General features: G+C 49.2%; 1 protein-coding gene across 1 annotated transcript; it reads left to right on the forward strand.

Annotated features, from left to right (window-relative positions):
* The first annotated feature begins 5,655 nt into the window (after positions 1 to 5,655).
* On the forward strand, positions 5,656 to 16,205 carry LOC122381070 (deoxyribose-phosphate aldolase-like). The gene is made up of 6 exons (XM_043364808.1): positions 5,656 to 5,833; positions 7,690 to 7,839; positions 10,092 to 10,286; positions 10,560 to 10,693; positions 13,413 to 13,569; positions 14,803 to 16,205. The coding sequence occupies exons 1-6, from the start codon at positions 5,806 to 5,808 to the stop codon at positions 15,093 to 15,095; spliced, it is 957 nt and encodes a 318-aa protein (XP_043220743.1). The 5' UTR covers positions 5,656 to 5,805; the 3' UTR covers positions 15,096 to 16,205.
* The last annotated feature ends 410 nt before the right edge of the window (positions 16,206 to 16,615 follow it).

Genomic DNA, 16,615 nt, shown 5'->3' on the forward strand with positions numbered 1-16,615 from the left:
TCAGTCGAAGGTTCCAGACCTGTGGCTCCTATCCCTCATACCTTAACCGTCCCTTAAAGGACGGGGCGCGTCAAAAGTGCCCCAAGGCTTCGTCTGATCGCCAAAATAATGGTCGCAATCGATTCCTCGGGTCAATATCTAACCTCAGTCGAAGGTTCCAGACCTGTGGCTCCTATCCCTCATCCCTTAATCGTCCCTTAAAGGACGGGGCGCGTCAAAAGTGCCCTAAGGCTTCGTCTGATCGCCAAAATAATGGTCGCAATCGATTCCTCGGGTCAACATCTAACCTCAGTCGAAGGTTCCAGACCTGTGGCTCCTATCCCTCATCCCTTAATCGTCCCTTAAAGGACGAGGCGCGTCAAAAGTGCCCCAAGGCTTCGTCTGATCGCCAAAATAATGGTCGCAATCGATTCCTCGGGCCAATATCTAACCTCAGTCGAAGGTTCCAGACCTGTGGCTCCTATCCCTCATCCCTTAATCGTCCCTTAAAGGGCGGGGCGCGTCAAAAGTGTCCCAAGGCTTCGTCTGATCGCCAAAATAATGGTCGCAATCGATTCCTCGGGTCAATATCTAACCTCAGTCGAAGCTTCCAGACCTGTGGCTCTTATCCCTCATCCCTTAATCGTCCCTTAAAGTACGGGGCGCGTCAAAAGTGCCCCAAGGCTTCGTCTGATCGCCAAAATAATGGTCGCAATCGATTCCTCGGGTCAATATCTAACCTCAGTCGAAGGTTCCAGACCTGTGGCTCCTATCCCTCATCCCTTAATCGTCCCTTAAAGGACGGGGCGCGTCAAAAGTGCCCCAAGGCTTCGTTTGATCGCCAAAATAATGGTCGCAATCGATTCCTCGGGTCAATATCTAACCTCAGTCAAAGGTTCCAGACCTGTGGCTCCTATCCCTCATCCCTTAATCGTCCCTTAAAGGACGGGGCGCGTCAAAAGTGCCCCAAGGCTTCGTCTGATCGCCAAAATAAGGGTCGCAATCGATTCCTTGGGTCAATATCTAACCTCAGTCGAAGGTTCCAGACCTGTAGCTCCTATCCCTCATCCCTTAATCGTCCCTTAAAGGACGGGGCGCGTCAAAAGTGCCCCAAGGCTTCGTCTGATCGCCAAAATAATGGTCGCAATCGATTCCTCGGGCCAATATCTAACCTCAGTCGAAGGTTCCAGACCTGTGGCTCCTATCCCTCATCCCTTAATCGTCCCTTAAAGGGCGGGGCAAGTCAAAAGTGCCCCAAGGCTTCGTCTGATCGCCAAAATAATGGTCGTAATCGATTCCTCGGGTCAATATCTAACCTCAGTCGAAGCTTCCAGACCTGTGGCTCCTATCCCTCATCCCTTAATCGTCCCTTAAAGGACGGGGCGCGTCAAAAGTGCCCCAAGGCTTCGTCTGATCGCCAAAATAATGGTCGCAATCGATTCCTCGGGTCAATATCTAACCTCAGTCGAAGGTTCCAGACCTGTGGCTCCTATCCCTCATCCCTTAATCGTCCCTTAAAGGACGGGGCGCGTCAAAAGTGCCCCAAGGCTTCGTCTGATCGCCAAAATAATGGTCGCAATCGATTCCTCGGGTCAATATCTAACCTCAGTCGAAGGTCCCAGACCTGTGGCTCCTATCCCTCATCCCTTAATCGTCCCTTAAAGGACGGGGCGCGTCAAAAGTGCCCCAAGGCTTCGTCTGATCGCCAAAATAATGGTCGCAATCGATTCCTCGGGTCAATATCTAACTTCAGTCGAAGGTTCCAGACCTGTGGCTCCTATCCCTCATCCCTTAATCGTCCCTTAAAGGACGGGCGCGTCAAAAGTGCCCCAAGGCTTCGTCTGATCGCCAAAATAATGGTCGCAATCGATTCCTCGGGTCAATATCTAACCTCAGTCGAAGGTTCCAGACCTGTGGCTCCTATCCCTCATCCCTTAATCGTCCCTTAAAGGGCGGGGCGCGTCAAAAGTGCCCCAAGGCTTCGTCTGATCGCCAAAATAATGGTCGCAATCGATTCCTCGGGTCAATATCTAACCTCAGTCGAAGGTCCCAGACCTGTGGCTCCTATCCCTCATCCCTTAATCGTCCCTTAAAGGACGGGGCGCGTCAAAAGTGCCCCAAGGCTTCGTCTGATCGCCAAAATAATGGTCGCAATCGATTCCTCGGGTCAATATCTAACCTCAGTCGAAGGTTCCAGACCTGTGGCTCCTATCCCTCATCCCTTAATCGTCCCTTAAAGTACGGGGCGCGTCAAAAGTGCCCCAAGGCTTCATCTGATCTCCAAAATAATGGTCGCAATCGATTCCTCGGGTCAATATCTAACCTCAGTCGAAGTTTTAGACCTGTGGCTCCTATCCCTCATCCCTTAATCGTCCCTGAAAGACGGGGCGCGTCAAAAGTGCCCCAAGGCTTCGTCTGATCGCCAAAATAATGGTCGCAATCGATTCCTCGGGTCAATATCTAACCTCAGTCGAAGGTTCCAGACCTGTGGCTTCTATCCTTCTTCCCTTAATCGTCCCTTAAAGGACGGGGCGCGTCAAAAGTGCCCCAAGGCTTCGTCTGATCGCCAAAATAAGGGTCAAAATCGATTCCTCGGGTCAATATCTAACCTCAGTCGAAGGTTCCAGACCTGTGGCTCCTATCCCTCATCCCTTAATCGTCCCTTAAAGGACGGGGCGCGTCAAAAGTGCCTCAAGGCTTCGTCTGATCGCCAAAATAAGGGTCGCAATCGATTCCTTGGGTCAATATCTAACCTCAGTCGAAGGTTCCAGACCTGTAGCTCCTATCCCTCATCCCTTAATCGTCCCTTAAAGGACGGGGCGCGTCAAAAGTGCCACAAGGCTTCGTCTGATCGCCAAAATAATGGCCGCAATCGATTCCTCGGGTCAAAATCTAACCTAAGTCGAAAAATCCTGACCTGTGGCTCCTATCATTCATCCCTTAATCGTCCCTTAAAGGACGGGGCGCGTCAAAAGTGCCCCAAGGCTTCGTCTGATCGCCAAAACAATGGTCGCAATCGATTCCTCGGATCAATATCTATCCTCAGTCGAAGGTTCCAGACCTGTGGCTCCTATCCCTCATCCCTTAATCGTCCCTTATAGGACGGGGCGCGTCAAAAGTGCCCCAAGGCTTCGTCTGATCGCAAAAATAAGGGTCGCAATCGAATCCTCGGGTCAATATCTAACCTCAGTCGAAGGTTCCAGACCGATGGCTCCTATCCCTCATCCCTTAATCGTCCCTTAAAGGACGGGGCGCGTCAAAAGTGCCCCAAGGCTTCGTCTGATCGCCAAAATAAGGGTCGCAATCGATTCCTTGGGTCAATATCTAACCTCAGTTGAAGGTTCCAGACCTGTGGCTCCTATCCCTCATCCCTTAATCGTCCCTTAAAGGACGGGGCGCGTCAAAAGTGCCCCAAGGCTTCGTCTGATCGCCAAAATAAGGGTCGCAGTCGCTTCCTCGGGTCAATATCTAACCTCAATCGAGGGTTCCAGACCTGTGGCTCCTATCCCTCATCCCTTAATCGTCCCTTAAAGGACGGGGCGCGTCAAAAGTGCCCAGAGGCTTCGTCTGATCGCCAAAATAAGGGTCGCAATCGATTCCTTGGGTCAATATCTAACTTCAGTCGAAGGTTCCAGACCTGTAGCTCCTATCCCTCATCCCTTAATCGTCCCTGAAAGGACGGGGCGCGTCAAAAGTGCCCGAAGGCTTCGTCTGATCGCCAAAATAATGGTCGCAATCGATTCCTCGGGTCAATATCTAACCTCAGTTGAAAAATCCTGACCTGTGGCTCCTATCCCTCATCCCTTAATCGTCCCTTAAAGGACGGGGCGCGTTAAAAGTGCCCCAAGGCTTCGTCTGATCGCCAAAATAATGGTCGCAATCGATTCCTCGCAATCGATTAAGGGATGAGGGATAGGAGCCACAGGTCTGGAACCTTCGACTGAGGTTAGATATTGACCCGAGGAATCGTTTGCGACCATTATTTTGGCGATCAGACGAAGCCTTGCGGCACTTTTGACGCGCCCCGTCCTTTAAGGGACGATTAAGGGATGAGGGATAGGAGCCACAGGTCTGGAACCTTCGACTGAGGTTAGATATTGACCCGAGAAATCGATTGCGACCATTATTTTGGCGATCAGACGAAGCCTTGGGGCACTTTTGACGCGCCCCGTCCTTTAAGGGACGATTAAGGGATGAGGGATAAGAGCCACAGATCTGGAACCTTCGACTGAGGTTAGATATTGACCCGAGGATTCGATTGCGACCATTATTTTGGCGATCAGACGAAGCCTTGGGGCACTTTTGACGCGCCCCGTCCTTTAAGGGATGATTAAGGGATGAGGGATAGGAGCCACAGGTCTGGAACCTTCGACTGAGGTTAGATATTGACCCGAGAAATCGATTGCGACCATTATTTTGGCGATCAGACGAAGCCTTGGGGCACTTTTGACGCGCCCCGTCCTTTAAGGGACGATTAAGGGATGAGGGATAGGAGCCACAGGTCTGGAACCTTCGACTGACGTTCGATATTGACCCGAGGAATCGATTGCGACCATTAGTTTGGCGATCAGACGAAGCCTTGGGGCACTTTTGACGCGCCCCGTCCTTTAAGGGACGATTAAGGGATGAGGGATAGGAGCCACAGGTCTGGAACCTTCGACTGAGGTTAGATATTGACCCGAGGAATCGATTGCGACCATTATTTTGGCGATCAGACGAAGCCTTGGGGCACTTTTGACGCGCCCCGTCCTTTAAGGGACGATTAAGGGATGAGGGATAGGAGCCACAGGTCTGGAACCTTCGACTGAGGTTAGATATTGACCCGAGGAATCGATTGCGACCATTATTTTGGCGATCAGACGAAGCCTTGGGGCACTTTTGACGCGCCCCGTCCTTTAAGGAACGATTAAGGGATGAGGGATAGGAGCCACAGGTCTGAAACCTGCGACTGAGGTTAGATATTGACCCGAGGAATCGATTGCGAGCATTATTTTGGCGATCAGACGAAGCCTTGGGGCACTTTTGACGCGCCCCGTCCTTTAAGGGACGATTAAGGGATGAGGGATAGGAGCCACAGGTCTTGAACCTTCAACTGAGGTTAGATATTGACCCGAGGAATCGATTGCGACCATTATTTTGGCGATCAGACGAAGCCTTGGGGCACTTTTGACGCGCTCCGTCCTTTAAGGGACGGTTAAGGGATGAGGGATAGGAGCCACAGGTCTGGAACCTTCGACTGAGGTTAGATATTGACCCGAGGAATCGATTGCGACCATTATTTTGGCGATCAGACGAAGCCTTGGGGCATTTTTGACGCGCCCCGTCCTTTAAGGGACGATTAAGGGATGAGGGATAGGAGCCACAGGTCTGGAACCTTCGACTGAGGTTAGCTATTGATTATTGACCCGAGGAATCGATTGCGACCATTATTTTGGCGATCAGACGAAGCCTTGGGGCACTTTTGACGCGCCCCGTCCTTTAAGGGACGATTAAGGGATGAAGGAAGGGAGCTAGGGCAAAATAAATGTCATATTCGTGTTCCCCGTCCCCCAATTGACCTGATAGCACTATTTGAAGCGATTCTGAATCCGACGCTGTATTCGTTGCTGTTGCTGACGCTAACTTCACGGACATGGGAAAAGATAGATAGATATGGTAGCATTCAGGAATATGGAAGCTTTACAGAAGTGGCGCAAAGGGGGCGTGCCTACCTTTTTCTCTCGCGTTGCATTTCTTGTGTTGACATCCGCTTCAGTTTAGTCTGAGTGTCAAAAATAATTATATTTTATTTTTCAGATAACAAAATAAGCGAATTCAACGTCAACAATGGAAAGGAATCCTGGATGTGAGCTCGGTAAGTGAAAACTAAAAAGTAAGCTCTCAATGGAACTCAAAATACGACGTGTTCCAAGTGCCTCAGCCCTGGCCTTAGCCTTTGCATTAGTTCAAGTATAATGTTAATGTAGTGGTTAATGTACTTATAATGCAAGGAAGTGTATTGTAATGCATGGTACTTGTTATTCAGCTTCCTTAAGAATTAAGAAATGATGCATTGCTATTATACTTTTAATGGATTCAGAAGTCATAGTGTGTCTGCTCCACTCCAACTCAGTTGGGGAAACTACGAGGCGAATGTCAAAAAATGGATTGGTCAATAAATTGTCACGGTGGTATCATTTATTGCACTGATCTGGTTTTGCCTGCCTGTATGTATTCCTTCTCGCACTGTCCTTTATCTATGTTCGCGCTAACATGTCCGCTGCACAACCGCATGTCATGCCTGCTGTCTTACCCCCTTGTGCATACATGCTTCCCCAACGCTCACATGTGCTCGTCCGCATGACCGCATGCGCACTGCCCCTCGCTGGGAGCTGCATGTATTTCCGTCCTGACTGTCATTGACTGTTTGTCTGTTTGCAGGTGCATGTTGCTTAGTTCTTGTTTCTCGACAATATACTCAGTCTGAGCACTCGGGACTGTTGGTGCCTCTAGAAGTGCGATCAGCTGAAGGCTGATGGAACGTCACAAAATGGACTTTTGATGACCATATATGGGCATAAATGCAGCCCCCGCTACTAAGGGTGAAAAACGGTATAACAAGCCGGTACTTGTGGTATCGCGTCCACTTATTGGAGAGAACAGGCTTCCATTTATCACTAGGAATTAGTGTGATTTGATCAAATTCGGCGAATTGACTCGAAAATGGCGATAGGAAAACGGCTTTTCTGCAGGTTCTGGGCGTCACAATCAGCTGGCCATTCAATAAATGGATTGGTTTTATTAAAGAAAATTGTTAAAAGATTTAATTTAATTGCAATTAACAAAAATATTTAATTCTAAAATAATAACTTCACTACAAATAGAAAAACCATAAACAAAATAATAAAAATAATGACATTTTTAAACCACGGTACTGCTTACATTTCTTGGCGCGTCTGTTTCAATCCGCCATATTTGCCAATCACAGTTTGACCTTGCGTTGTAACTCTGCGATTTAGAGCCGCCAGTTAATTATGCACCGGGTGAGTGTAGGTCTTGTGTGGTTTAAAAACATTCTTATGCCTTATTTTTTCATTTGAATGCTAAAATTCATTGAAAAGATGATGTTGTCTGATTTTATGACCATATATGGTCATCGCCCCGCCCACTCCAGCCGCTGATTGGCTAATCCAATTTTTGTTTGGCTCCTCGTAGTTTCCCCAACTGAACTAGGGGAGCATTCCGGTCTAGGGGTAAGATACTTGCCTCTAGATTCGGCCATCCGGGTTCGATTCCCGGGCAGTGCACGTGGCATTGCCGCTACCTGACCGCTTGGAACAGCGTGAGAGTTCCGGTTAGCACCTTGGTCCACTGGATGTGGTGCTTAACCCAAAACCAACCATCCACTCCAACTAATGACAATGAAAGCATCAGGTTATGTCAGCCTCTTGAACTGTTTTTTCTTGCTGATTGTTTCCTAAATGCAATTATAATTCAAAATGATGACTCTTCAAATTTCATTCATTTTTTCCACAATTTCCTTATTTTTAATTTTCCCTTTACTTGTGAATCATAAATGGTATATTTCATCATGAGTTCATTATTTTGCTGAAGCTTAATGACTAGAAATGTTATCATGCCAAAAGAATGTTTTAATGGTGTGCAGACAACCTTTGCTAGAATCATTATGAGCCTCTTTCCATGTAATAATGTTTTCTCTGTGCCAACCAGATCTGGCATGGGTGAACTCTGTGATTGTGGACCTTCCGGCCGTGAAAAGGCGAGCAGACACCATGGGCACCAAGCGCACTGTCAAGAAGGAGTGGCAGGCCGCCTGGCTGCTCAGAGCCATCTCCTGCATTGACCTCACAACTCTCTCAGGTCAGTGTCAGTGTCACGAATGCTCTCTGCAGTCTGCTCTCGCAGGCTAGTGTCCTTACTACAAATCTCCCAGGTCAGTATCCTCACAACTCTCTAAGGCTTGTATCCTCACAATGCTCTCAGTATTGTCACAGCTCTTGCAGGCGAGGTGAGTACCTATCCTCACAAGTTTCAGCTCTCTCCCCACCACAGATCCTGATGAGCATTGTGAACATTGCTACTTTCTGATTGATGGAACTGGATGCAAGACAATAGCCTGGTAGGTTATTCCAAATTGAACTTATTGAGCATTGTTGACTACTGAGCTTAAAGATGTTGAAAATTTAAGTGTTAGCTGTGCATTAGTTTTATAGAAGACAAAAATGTTTGTTGCTGGCGAGAAGAAGAGTTTTCACCTTGATTCATATTTCAGAGTAATACCTACATGTTGGCGTTATCCACTTCAACAGTCACAACATATTGTGGTAAAGTTTGTGATAAGCATTAGTTTTTCATTTTATATTGAAAAACGATCAATCTGTTACTGTGTGCAGTCGTCCGCAAGCTCTTCGAAGGACGCATGCGTGATCCACTTTGCACATATTCCACTTCTTGAAGTATGCCTATAATTTAACCTACAGGTTACAGCTGGTGTGGCACAATACAATCGGTGCAGTCAATCCATCAAAGATCGTCGCTGATTTTTGTCTCCGTTCCCCTCAGTGACCTGGATAATAGGTTTCCAGTACCGAAACCACATCGTTCGTAATCCGTTTCGACCCGCATGTCTTCCAAAGGCTGAAGCTGCTTTCTCGAAAATCGGTCTTTATTATGCTAGCCTTTACCTCGTTTTGGCGGAAAAGAACGGGTAACGTCTTCTGATATTGCGCAATATCGCCTTTGAATCGCCGATATGGTGGTTTGATTACGGTCCGAGTTCTGGCGACGAATGACTGACGGGTGAATTGTATGATCCCGCTAAAAATCATCGGCGAATGTGTTGTTTGTGCACCGTTATGTCGCATTGTGATCGTAACTGAAGTGTTGTATATTGGTCGCACTATGGTACTCGGCCGGCTGTCGTCCAGAAAACTTAGCCGATATGATATTTGTGCCAATTGTTGAGCCATGAAAGTGGTCCCCATAAGGATATGCCCACTCAATGGACGACAACTAACATATAGGACAGTGTGACAAAGTGAATGCATTTTTTTTTGAAATTCGAATACAAGCAATATTAGGGACATTAAACACGTAGGTATTTTACCCCGTCTCTGAGTAAAACATGATGTAATGATCTTTGTACTTTTGCTTTTCTGTGTGCTCTTTCGCAATTTCTCGCATATTTATGCTGACCTCAGCGTCGAATAATTTATCTGGACGTCGATTCATGAAATAACGACAAAACATCTCACTTTCTCAGTAAGGTCACGGTAACCGAGAAACTGATTTTACCCCCCCCCCCCCGTCACTTTTTTAACCCCCATTTGCCAGTCACTTGGATTGGATGCCGCTCCTCCCGGACCATTTTCGGTAATCGGGATCGGACTGTCCTCTTTAACATTCAGATTGTTATAGATATTGCTATGCTGAGCTGTTATTTTGCGTTACTGCGGAATCTAGGCCTCGGACGTACTCTCATTTGAGCGCACTGTGGTAAGTCCTCGCCTATCGGTGAGCTTTCCCGTCGTCATGAGCACCCACCGTTCACGTGCCAAGTGCGGTGAGGTGCAGTGAAAGTCCTCGCGGTGGTATTTCAACGGAACGTGAATGGAACGGCCTGGGACAATTTGCCTGGTCGGTGTCGTGTTTGAAACTACACCGATAAGACGTTCGTTTTTCGAAATTTTCCCGCTGCACCTGTTTATAACAATATCCGGGATTCCTAGTAAGTGGTTTAGTGAGGCCTGCCAAGTGTCAATGCCATTTGACATTTCCCTGAATGCTGAATTGCATTGTTGGCGTTATTTTAATATCTGGGATGTTTTCGGTCATTCCTGGGACGGATTTCGATAAAGTATATCGTGTAAACCGTTAAAGTTTTCCTTGCCCTGTCACATGCTTTTATTTCTATTACATTGTGCAAATCGCACGATATAGCCAGTTCCTTGGTAACCAACCCATTGAGTAGAAATACTAGAATCCAACCCACTCCGCTGAGTGTACATACGTAACGATAGCAACCGCCAACCACTACCCAACGCCCTCATTCTGTCCTTCCTACCCTCCCCTCTCCCCTCACCATCCCTTCACCCTCCCCTCCCCTCCTTCAGGTGACGACACTGCGGCCAATGTGATGCGTCTGTGCCACAAGGCGGCGCGGCCGGTGCGCGGTGACATTGTCTCGGCGCTGGGCGTCCAGGAGCTGGGCGTCACGTGCGGCGCCGTCTGTGTCTACCCGAGCCGCGTGCCGGACGCGGTGGCCGCGCTGAAGAAGATCGGCGCCGCACACATCCCGGTGGCCGCCGGTGAGAGGGGAGGCTGGGGAGAGTGAGTCACTCGTGGAGGAGGGGTGGGATGCGAGTTATTTGAGCTGAGGAGGTTTGCCAGTGAGAGGGTTGATTGGTACAGCTGTGTAGTACGTCTCATCTCAAATTCATGGTGTCTCGTGACAAGCTCAGCCTACAAGCATTTTTTCGTTGGACCGGCGGCTGAGCCATCTGTTGGTACTTTCTCTGTGCCCATGCCGCCCACCCATCCCCATACTGTGACCCTAACACCATCCCTACCCTCACTGGCAGTGGCCACCGGGTTCCCGTCGGGTCAGTTCGCCCTGAAGACCCGTCTGGAGGAGATCCGGCTGGCCGTGGCGGACGGAGCGGCCGAGATCGACATCGTCATCAACCGCGAGAGGGCGCTCTGCGGCGACTGGAAGGTGGGTTGGCCGTGTGCTGTCCCCATTCTGTCCGTCTGTCTGCCTGCCTGCTTCTCATCACTCCTCTTTCTCTGTGCTCTCCCTCTCTCTCTCTCTCTCTCTCTCTCTCTCTCTCTCTCTCTCTCTCTCTCTCTCTCTCTCTCTCTCTCTCTCTCTCTCTCTCTCTTCTCTCTTTTCTCTCTTTCTTGGCTTCCTCTCTCATCTTTTTCGTTTCCTCATAGCCTCGCTCGCCCCGTAACCCTCGCCGGCACAGGGGGGGGGGGGGGGGGGGTTGATGCAACCCCCCTAAGGTTTTTCGCGAATAACTCGCGTAAAAAGCGGCCGATCGGGACGAAACTTTCAGTACCCTCGCATTGATCAATTTTACACCTACCCTGAAAATTTCATGACCCTGACCCCAATGACCTTTGACCTGTGACCTCTTTTCTGTGACTATGTTTGGCCGAAATCGCGGTTTGGCGCATGTCGGCTCGCATTAGCCGCGCGTTTGCAAGCTTTTCGTGGTTTCAAACGTTCAGACATGTGAGTTGATGTTGCTCCCATGCATTAGGGTGGGTGTCAAGGTCACCTGAAGGTCAGGTCAGGTCATTGACCTTTGGTAACCTCGGGTGACCTCGGTTCACTTTTTCGAGTTTTACATGTTTCTAGGCTAGTTTTTGGAGCTGAATTCGAATTTAGCAACCATTTGAACATTTACGAAGTAGTTTTGGTGCCTTCGTAACATGTTACGAAGCTGTCCGAGGCGGTTGACACGCATTACGAATACCCGTCACAACCCCTACCGGTTGACATGACCTGACCTGACCCGACCTGGTCTAAATGCTTAAAGACATCATCTCTGATCAAAACTAACACGATATTCGTGATCAGCACCCCGGAAAACCACATAACAGCCACACTTTACGACTTTCTAACAGGTCCCGATTTTCCCGGTTTTCGGGTCATTGACCTGACCTGGAAGGTCACCCGATGACCTAGGACCTTAAAATTGGGTATCATCGGCTTCCTCTCGTGACGGGCAACACGCTCGTTTTTTTCCGCGAAGCTCTAGCTCGATCAGGGGCCAAACGCGATGGGGGGGGGGTCGTACCACCCCCCCCCCCCCTTGTGCCGTCGAAGGACTCAAAATGGCCTGTGCCGGCGAGGGTTAAGCCGCCTCGCTGTACTTTGCTTAGGCATGTGCCCTGCTATTATTTTCCCACCCTCTTCTCCACCTTTGTCTAGTCCATTTATGTCCAGCTGAGAATATCGGCATTATTACGCTACTTTGTCTAATTGTAAGTGTCGCCCGGAGTTGCCTACTTTTGTCCTTTATTGTCGTCCTGCGTCCGCCTGTGATCCAAAGCGATATCGAGGAGCACTGGCATGCGTCGATTGTGGTGCTCCGATGTTTGTCGTTCCTAACGCGAAGAAACACGAAGCTTGACGTGACTTACAAAATGAGACTTAATGCTGAACTTCACTTCCTTGTGCTAAATGGCTGAAAGCCATTGACGTCGGTAGATTTTGAAAACAAGGGGTCGCATTTTCTGTTATACGGTGGAAAATCAGCTTCTAAATTAATTTCACTTCCTACATTTAAACAGCTGCATTCAGTATTTTTCTGCAGGCCTTTTGTGTTTCTACATAATTGCGCTCGTTTCGGGACTACCCTGGTCCCTTGTAAGCGGTCTTGACATTTCGGGGCGCCTTTTTGCGAGTGTCTTTTCTATTAGTCATTTGGGCTTTTGACCTTGCTCGTTGCAAAGGATGTGAACTGGTTTGGCTTCCATGGTGGGTTGTTAACGCGTGTTAACTAAGCTCCATTGTCCACTTTTAGTGCCGTGGTCCTTCATTTTTTTGACTTAGTGGTGTTAGACCTGTCGCATTCCATAAAGCATGTTGTACCTACATGAAACCGCTACGATGACCTTCTCCGCGACCATTGCAGTTTGCTGAACTGCCTGTGAAGCTCTGAGCACCTTAACTCGTGTTGCAGTGCTCAGATTATTATGATTGATGAAACAGTTTAGGTGAAACACTCTTGTAGCGTTTTGTTACCTGTGGATTATCGCTGTTCAACCGCGGATACTTGTTTCTTCATTCCACATTATTTCCAATGGTCATGCCTCATTTCTTGCCTGTATATTGACTTCGTTGAAGCCATGAATGCTGTGCTATGGAACCCATCCCTCGAATCCTGACACTCGGATGTAAAACGAGATTGGTTCCGTCAAATTAAGCTTAATTTACCTATCGTTTGCCGACTTGTTGCCTGAAATTTATTCGTTTTTGCTCACAGCGGCTTTTGGACATTCGGAATACCCGAGCCGCGAGCATGGTGATTTCTTTCGTTAAGAACACCCGAACCCCATCTATCGCTCCCAGCTGGCAGCTGCTCCTGTCCCAGAGCAGCTTCGGCTAGCTGAGACGCCATTTTTCATGAAGTTATGCGTTATTTCAGAAACACAAAATAGTATTCATAGAACACTGTGAAGTGCACATGAAAATCATGCTCCACCTCTCGCGGGTAGCATTGGATTCGGGCGTGCCACGGTCCGGCAAGTTTGCTTTTCTGTCCTGTCACCGTTTACTGCGCTCGTCTGAGATGTCCTTATGACCGCTGCTGTGACCGCCCCGTCCCCCAGGCCCTGTACGACGAGGTCAGATAGACGCGCCAGGCCTGTGGTGACTGTGGTGACACTGTCTTTGGCTGACTGTGAGCCCTCTGTCCTCTCAGGCGGTATATGACGAGGTCAGACTGATGCGCGAGGCCTGCGGAGATGCGCACATGAAGACGATCCTGGCGGTGGGCGAGCTGGGATCGCTGGTCAACGTCTACAAGGCCTCGCTGGTCTGCATGATGGCTGGCGCCGACTTTATCAAAACCTCCACCGGTGAGAGGACGGCGGGGCATGGAGTTAGGGTGGTTTTAGGTGTGATATAGGGCCTTGGGTGTGGTATTCACGTGGCGAGGAGGGCACATGTTGTGGCAAAAATAATCTTATTTTTGGGATCGTTAATAATCTGAACCCCCAGCTTATTTTTTTCTCTGTTGTTCAGTGCTCACCAGCGGTACCAAATGCTCTCAGTTTTCAATTCCGATGGTTTATTTGAGGATCATAAAATCATTAACACCGAAACCTCAATCAATTATGATGTTTTCTTTAGGAATCTTTGACCGATTGCTGTAATTTTTATTTAAAGCATGTCATTTCCTCATGATGATTGCTTAATTCATAATATTTGAAACAGCATTGAAGGATAATCCATTTTTGCGCGCATCACCTTCGTCTGAATGTTACATAACTGTTGATGTTCTCTGCGAATCGTGCGGTCACGGCGCCCCCTCATTACGGGTGTGTTTGTCAATCGTTTGGGGGTCGGCACACCTGGTAACCTTTGTAATCTGGCAGCCGACACAAAACTGCCAGCCGGTAATCCGCTGCCAAAGCCGAACCAGCCATTAGTCAGTATTAGGAGCGGCGTGTTATTTGTGTAAACCTGCATTCCCGGCGAGATCATGTGCCCGTTCGACCTCAGGGTGCTGCCCGGACTGCCAGATTCCCGGGAACGGGAGGCTGGGGGCTGACCTCCGCGGTACCGCTACTCGGAACAGCGGGAACGTACAAATAGGGGTCAGGGAATGTTGATGCTCCTGTACCGGAATTTTCCCTGCGTGAGGAGTGTTGAGCTGCATGTAAATTCAGTGTACCTACGGGTATGTGATATGCTATTGCGCATTGTATTTTGTAACAATGCAGTATGCAAATAACGGGATACTTTTTATAAGTCTAAGGTATTTTATAGGGATTTGTTGATTTACAGCGTCGACCCTGAAAGACAAATCCCAATTAGCATTTATTTTGGTTTCATGATCCTTCAATAATGTCTCATTAGCTGTCACGTCATGTTTTCAGCAAACGCCATTGTCCAGGTGTTTTCTCTGAATGACAATAAATTACAGATTCACAGTAGTTGCTAACAATTCAATATGGATATTACTAGAGGCCGGCAGCGTTGACGCGCCTCCTTGGACGCTGTTTTCTATAATGACAGACGAGTAAAGTGATGATGAGTTGAGGTCTGTGGAGCCACCGCCCTGACTGCCGTCCCGTCTCGCCCCGCAGGCAAGGAGGGTGTGAACGCCATCCTGCCCGTCGGGGTGGTCATGTGCCGCGCCATCCGCGCCTACCACGAGCGTACCGGGTACCGGGTGGGCTTCAAACCGGCCGGCGGGATCCGCTCGGCCAAGGACAGCCTCGTCTGGCTGATCCTGATGAAGGAGGAGCTGGGGAACGCCTGGCTCAACAGCACCATGTTCAGGATCGGCGCCTCCAGCCTGCTGGGCGACATCGAGAGGCAGCTGTTCCACCACGCGTTCGGCCGATACGCCGCCGCTGCCGAGCTGCCCATGGCCTAGGAGCGGAAGGGGCTCCGACACCGGATGCTGGGGTAGGAGCTCTGTGGGTGAACACAGACCGAGTACGAGTGAGGAGCTGGAACAGACTGCTTGGCTCGGACGAACTCAGCGGATAAGGTGCAGAGAAGAGGGCGCTGGTAGCTGACGGGTAGATCCACAGGTGGGGCGGCGGCTTGCTCCACGAAGGTAGAGCGTTGCTTGGGCTCTAGCTGCGGTTAGGATTGCTACTGGTGGCATTATTGACAGGCCTTGCTAGCCTGTAGCTGTCGCCTGTCGGTCTATGGGTACATTAGGCAGGTGGCCGCTGTGGCCTTGTAACGTAGTGCAATTAGCGTATATCAAAATAAGCTATATCTCTGGGAACAATAATCTGCTGGTAGCTGTAATTATAGATGTGCAATGTGTCGACAGCAATCTGTGCCATTGTGTGACGATGTGGGCGTGGCTCCCTGCTTGCTGTGCATTGCCTTTGCCGACTGCCGGGAACGTTTATGTGGCAGAATGTATCGACATTTCGCGAGTTCGATGTATTCCAGTCACCAGTTTCTCAAGTATCGCTATATTTACATATTACTACTTTAAAACACCATCCAGGTGTTTCGGTTCAGCCCTTCCTGTCTCGTCTTTTCAACTGGTGGGGCTGACCGGGCCCTGTTCCATGTGCGCCGTCCCGTGAACTGGTTGCGTGACTCGGGGGCCTTCGTGCCGCGCTCGCTGAAGGCCGTCGTGCCGCGGGATGGGCCGGTGCAGGCAGGCCGCTCCTCCATATATCATTGTGCAATAGATGCAGGGATTTTCGGCCGGACAAAAAACAGTGCATTCCTGTTGCGCGGACGCTAGCGGTTGGTATTAAGGCGATTTAATACTAACATCGTGAGACATAGAGCGTTATACCGCGAAAAAAGACTACTTTTTGTTTTGTAGTGATGTAAGTACGCCTTATACGAGTATGATCCTTTTCATCAGGCGTTTATTGGCATTTTGTATGCTCTGTGCCAAACGGGATTCCTAGTTGTACTTTTTAGACGCGGCGATGGAGTAATCGTCCTTGGGATGTGATATTCACAGGCTATAGTGCACAGAACAGAGAATACACGCCCGTGATTCTGATGTCGTATTTCACCTTGGGCTGGTCACTGGTCAGTGCTTAAAGTCTTCTGTTCTGCGAAAGGCTGATAATGGACCCAGCCACTGTCTTGTCAGAGGTGTTTGGCCCATATGTGAGCATCTGACAAGATAGCTACCATGGATGAGATGGCGCATCTTCTTGAGGCCATGTGAATACCGCCCTGTTCTCGACCGCCCATCAAGCGCAATGGCGCCGCTGATCAGTTTCATCTGCATATCCTGTAACACCATCACAGCCACTGATCTATAACCACTAGGGTATCCACTAGCACCTGGATACATATCACCGCACAATCACAATGTAGGCGTAGGACGGCCTGGGAAGCGGCTTGCTCAATGTTCAGATCGCCTCGGTTGGCTTTGTCGTCTCCCATTTCGCGGATCCTCACTGA

The sequence above is a fragment of the Amphibalanus amphitrite genome, unplaced genomic scaffold (assembly GCF_019059575.1).
Source record: "Amphibalanus amphitrite isolate SeventyFive unplaced genomic scaffold, NRLGWU_Aamphi_draft 000113F_arrow, whole genome shotgun sequence".
Classification (NCBI taxonomy): domain Eukaryota; kingdom Metazoa; phylum Arthropoda; class Thecostraca; order Balanomorpha; family Balanidae; genus Amphibalanus; species Amphibalanus amphitrite.

What these genes read in the sequence shown, in the direction of transcription:
- LOC122381070 (XM_043364808.1), top strand. Translation starts at nt 5,806, where the DNA reads ATGGAAAGGAATCCTGGATGTGAGCTCG. An exon ending in GAATCCTGGATGTGAGCTCG is followed by an intron (nt 5,834 to 7,689) that starts GTAAGTGAAAAC and finishes TGTGCCAACCAG; the next exon opens with ATCTGGCATGGGTGAACTCT. An exon ending in CGCTCTGCGGCGACTGGAAG is followed by an intron (nt 10,694 to 13,412) that starts GTGGGTTGGCCG and finishes CTGTCCTCTCAG; the next exon opens with GCGGTATATGACGAGGTCAG.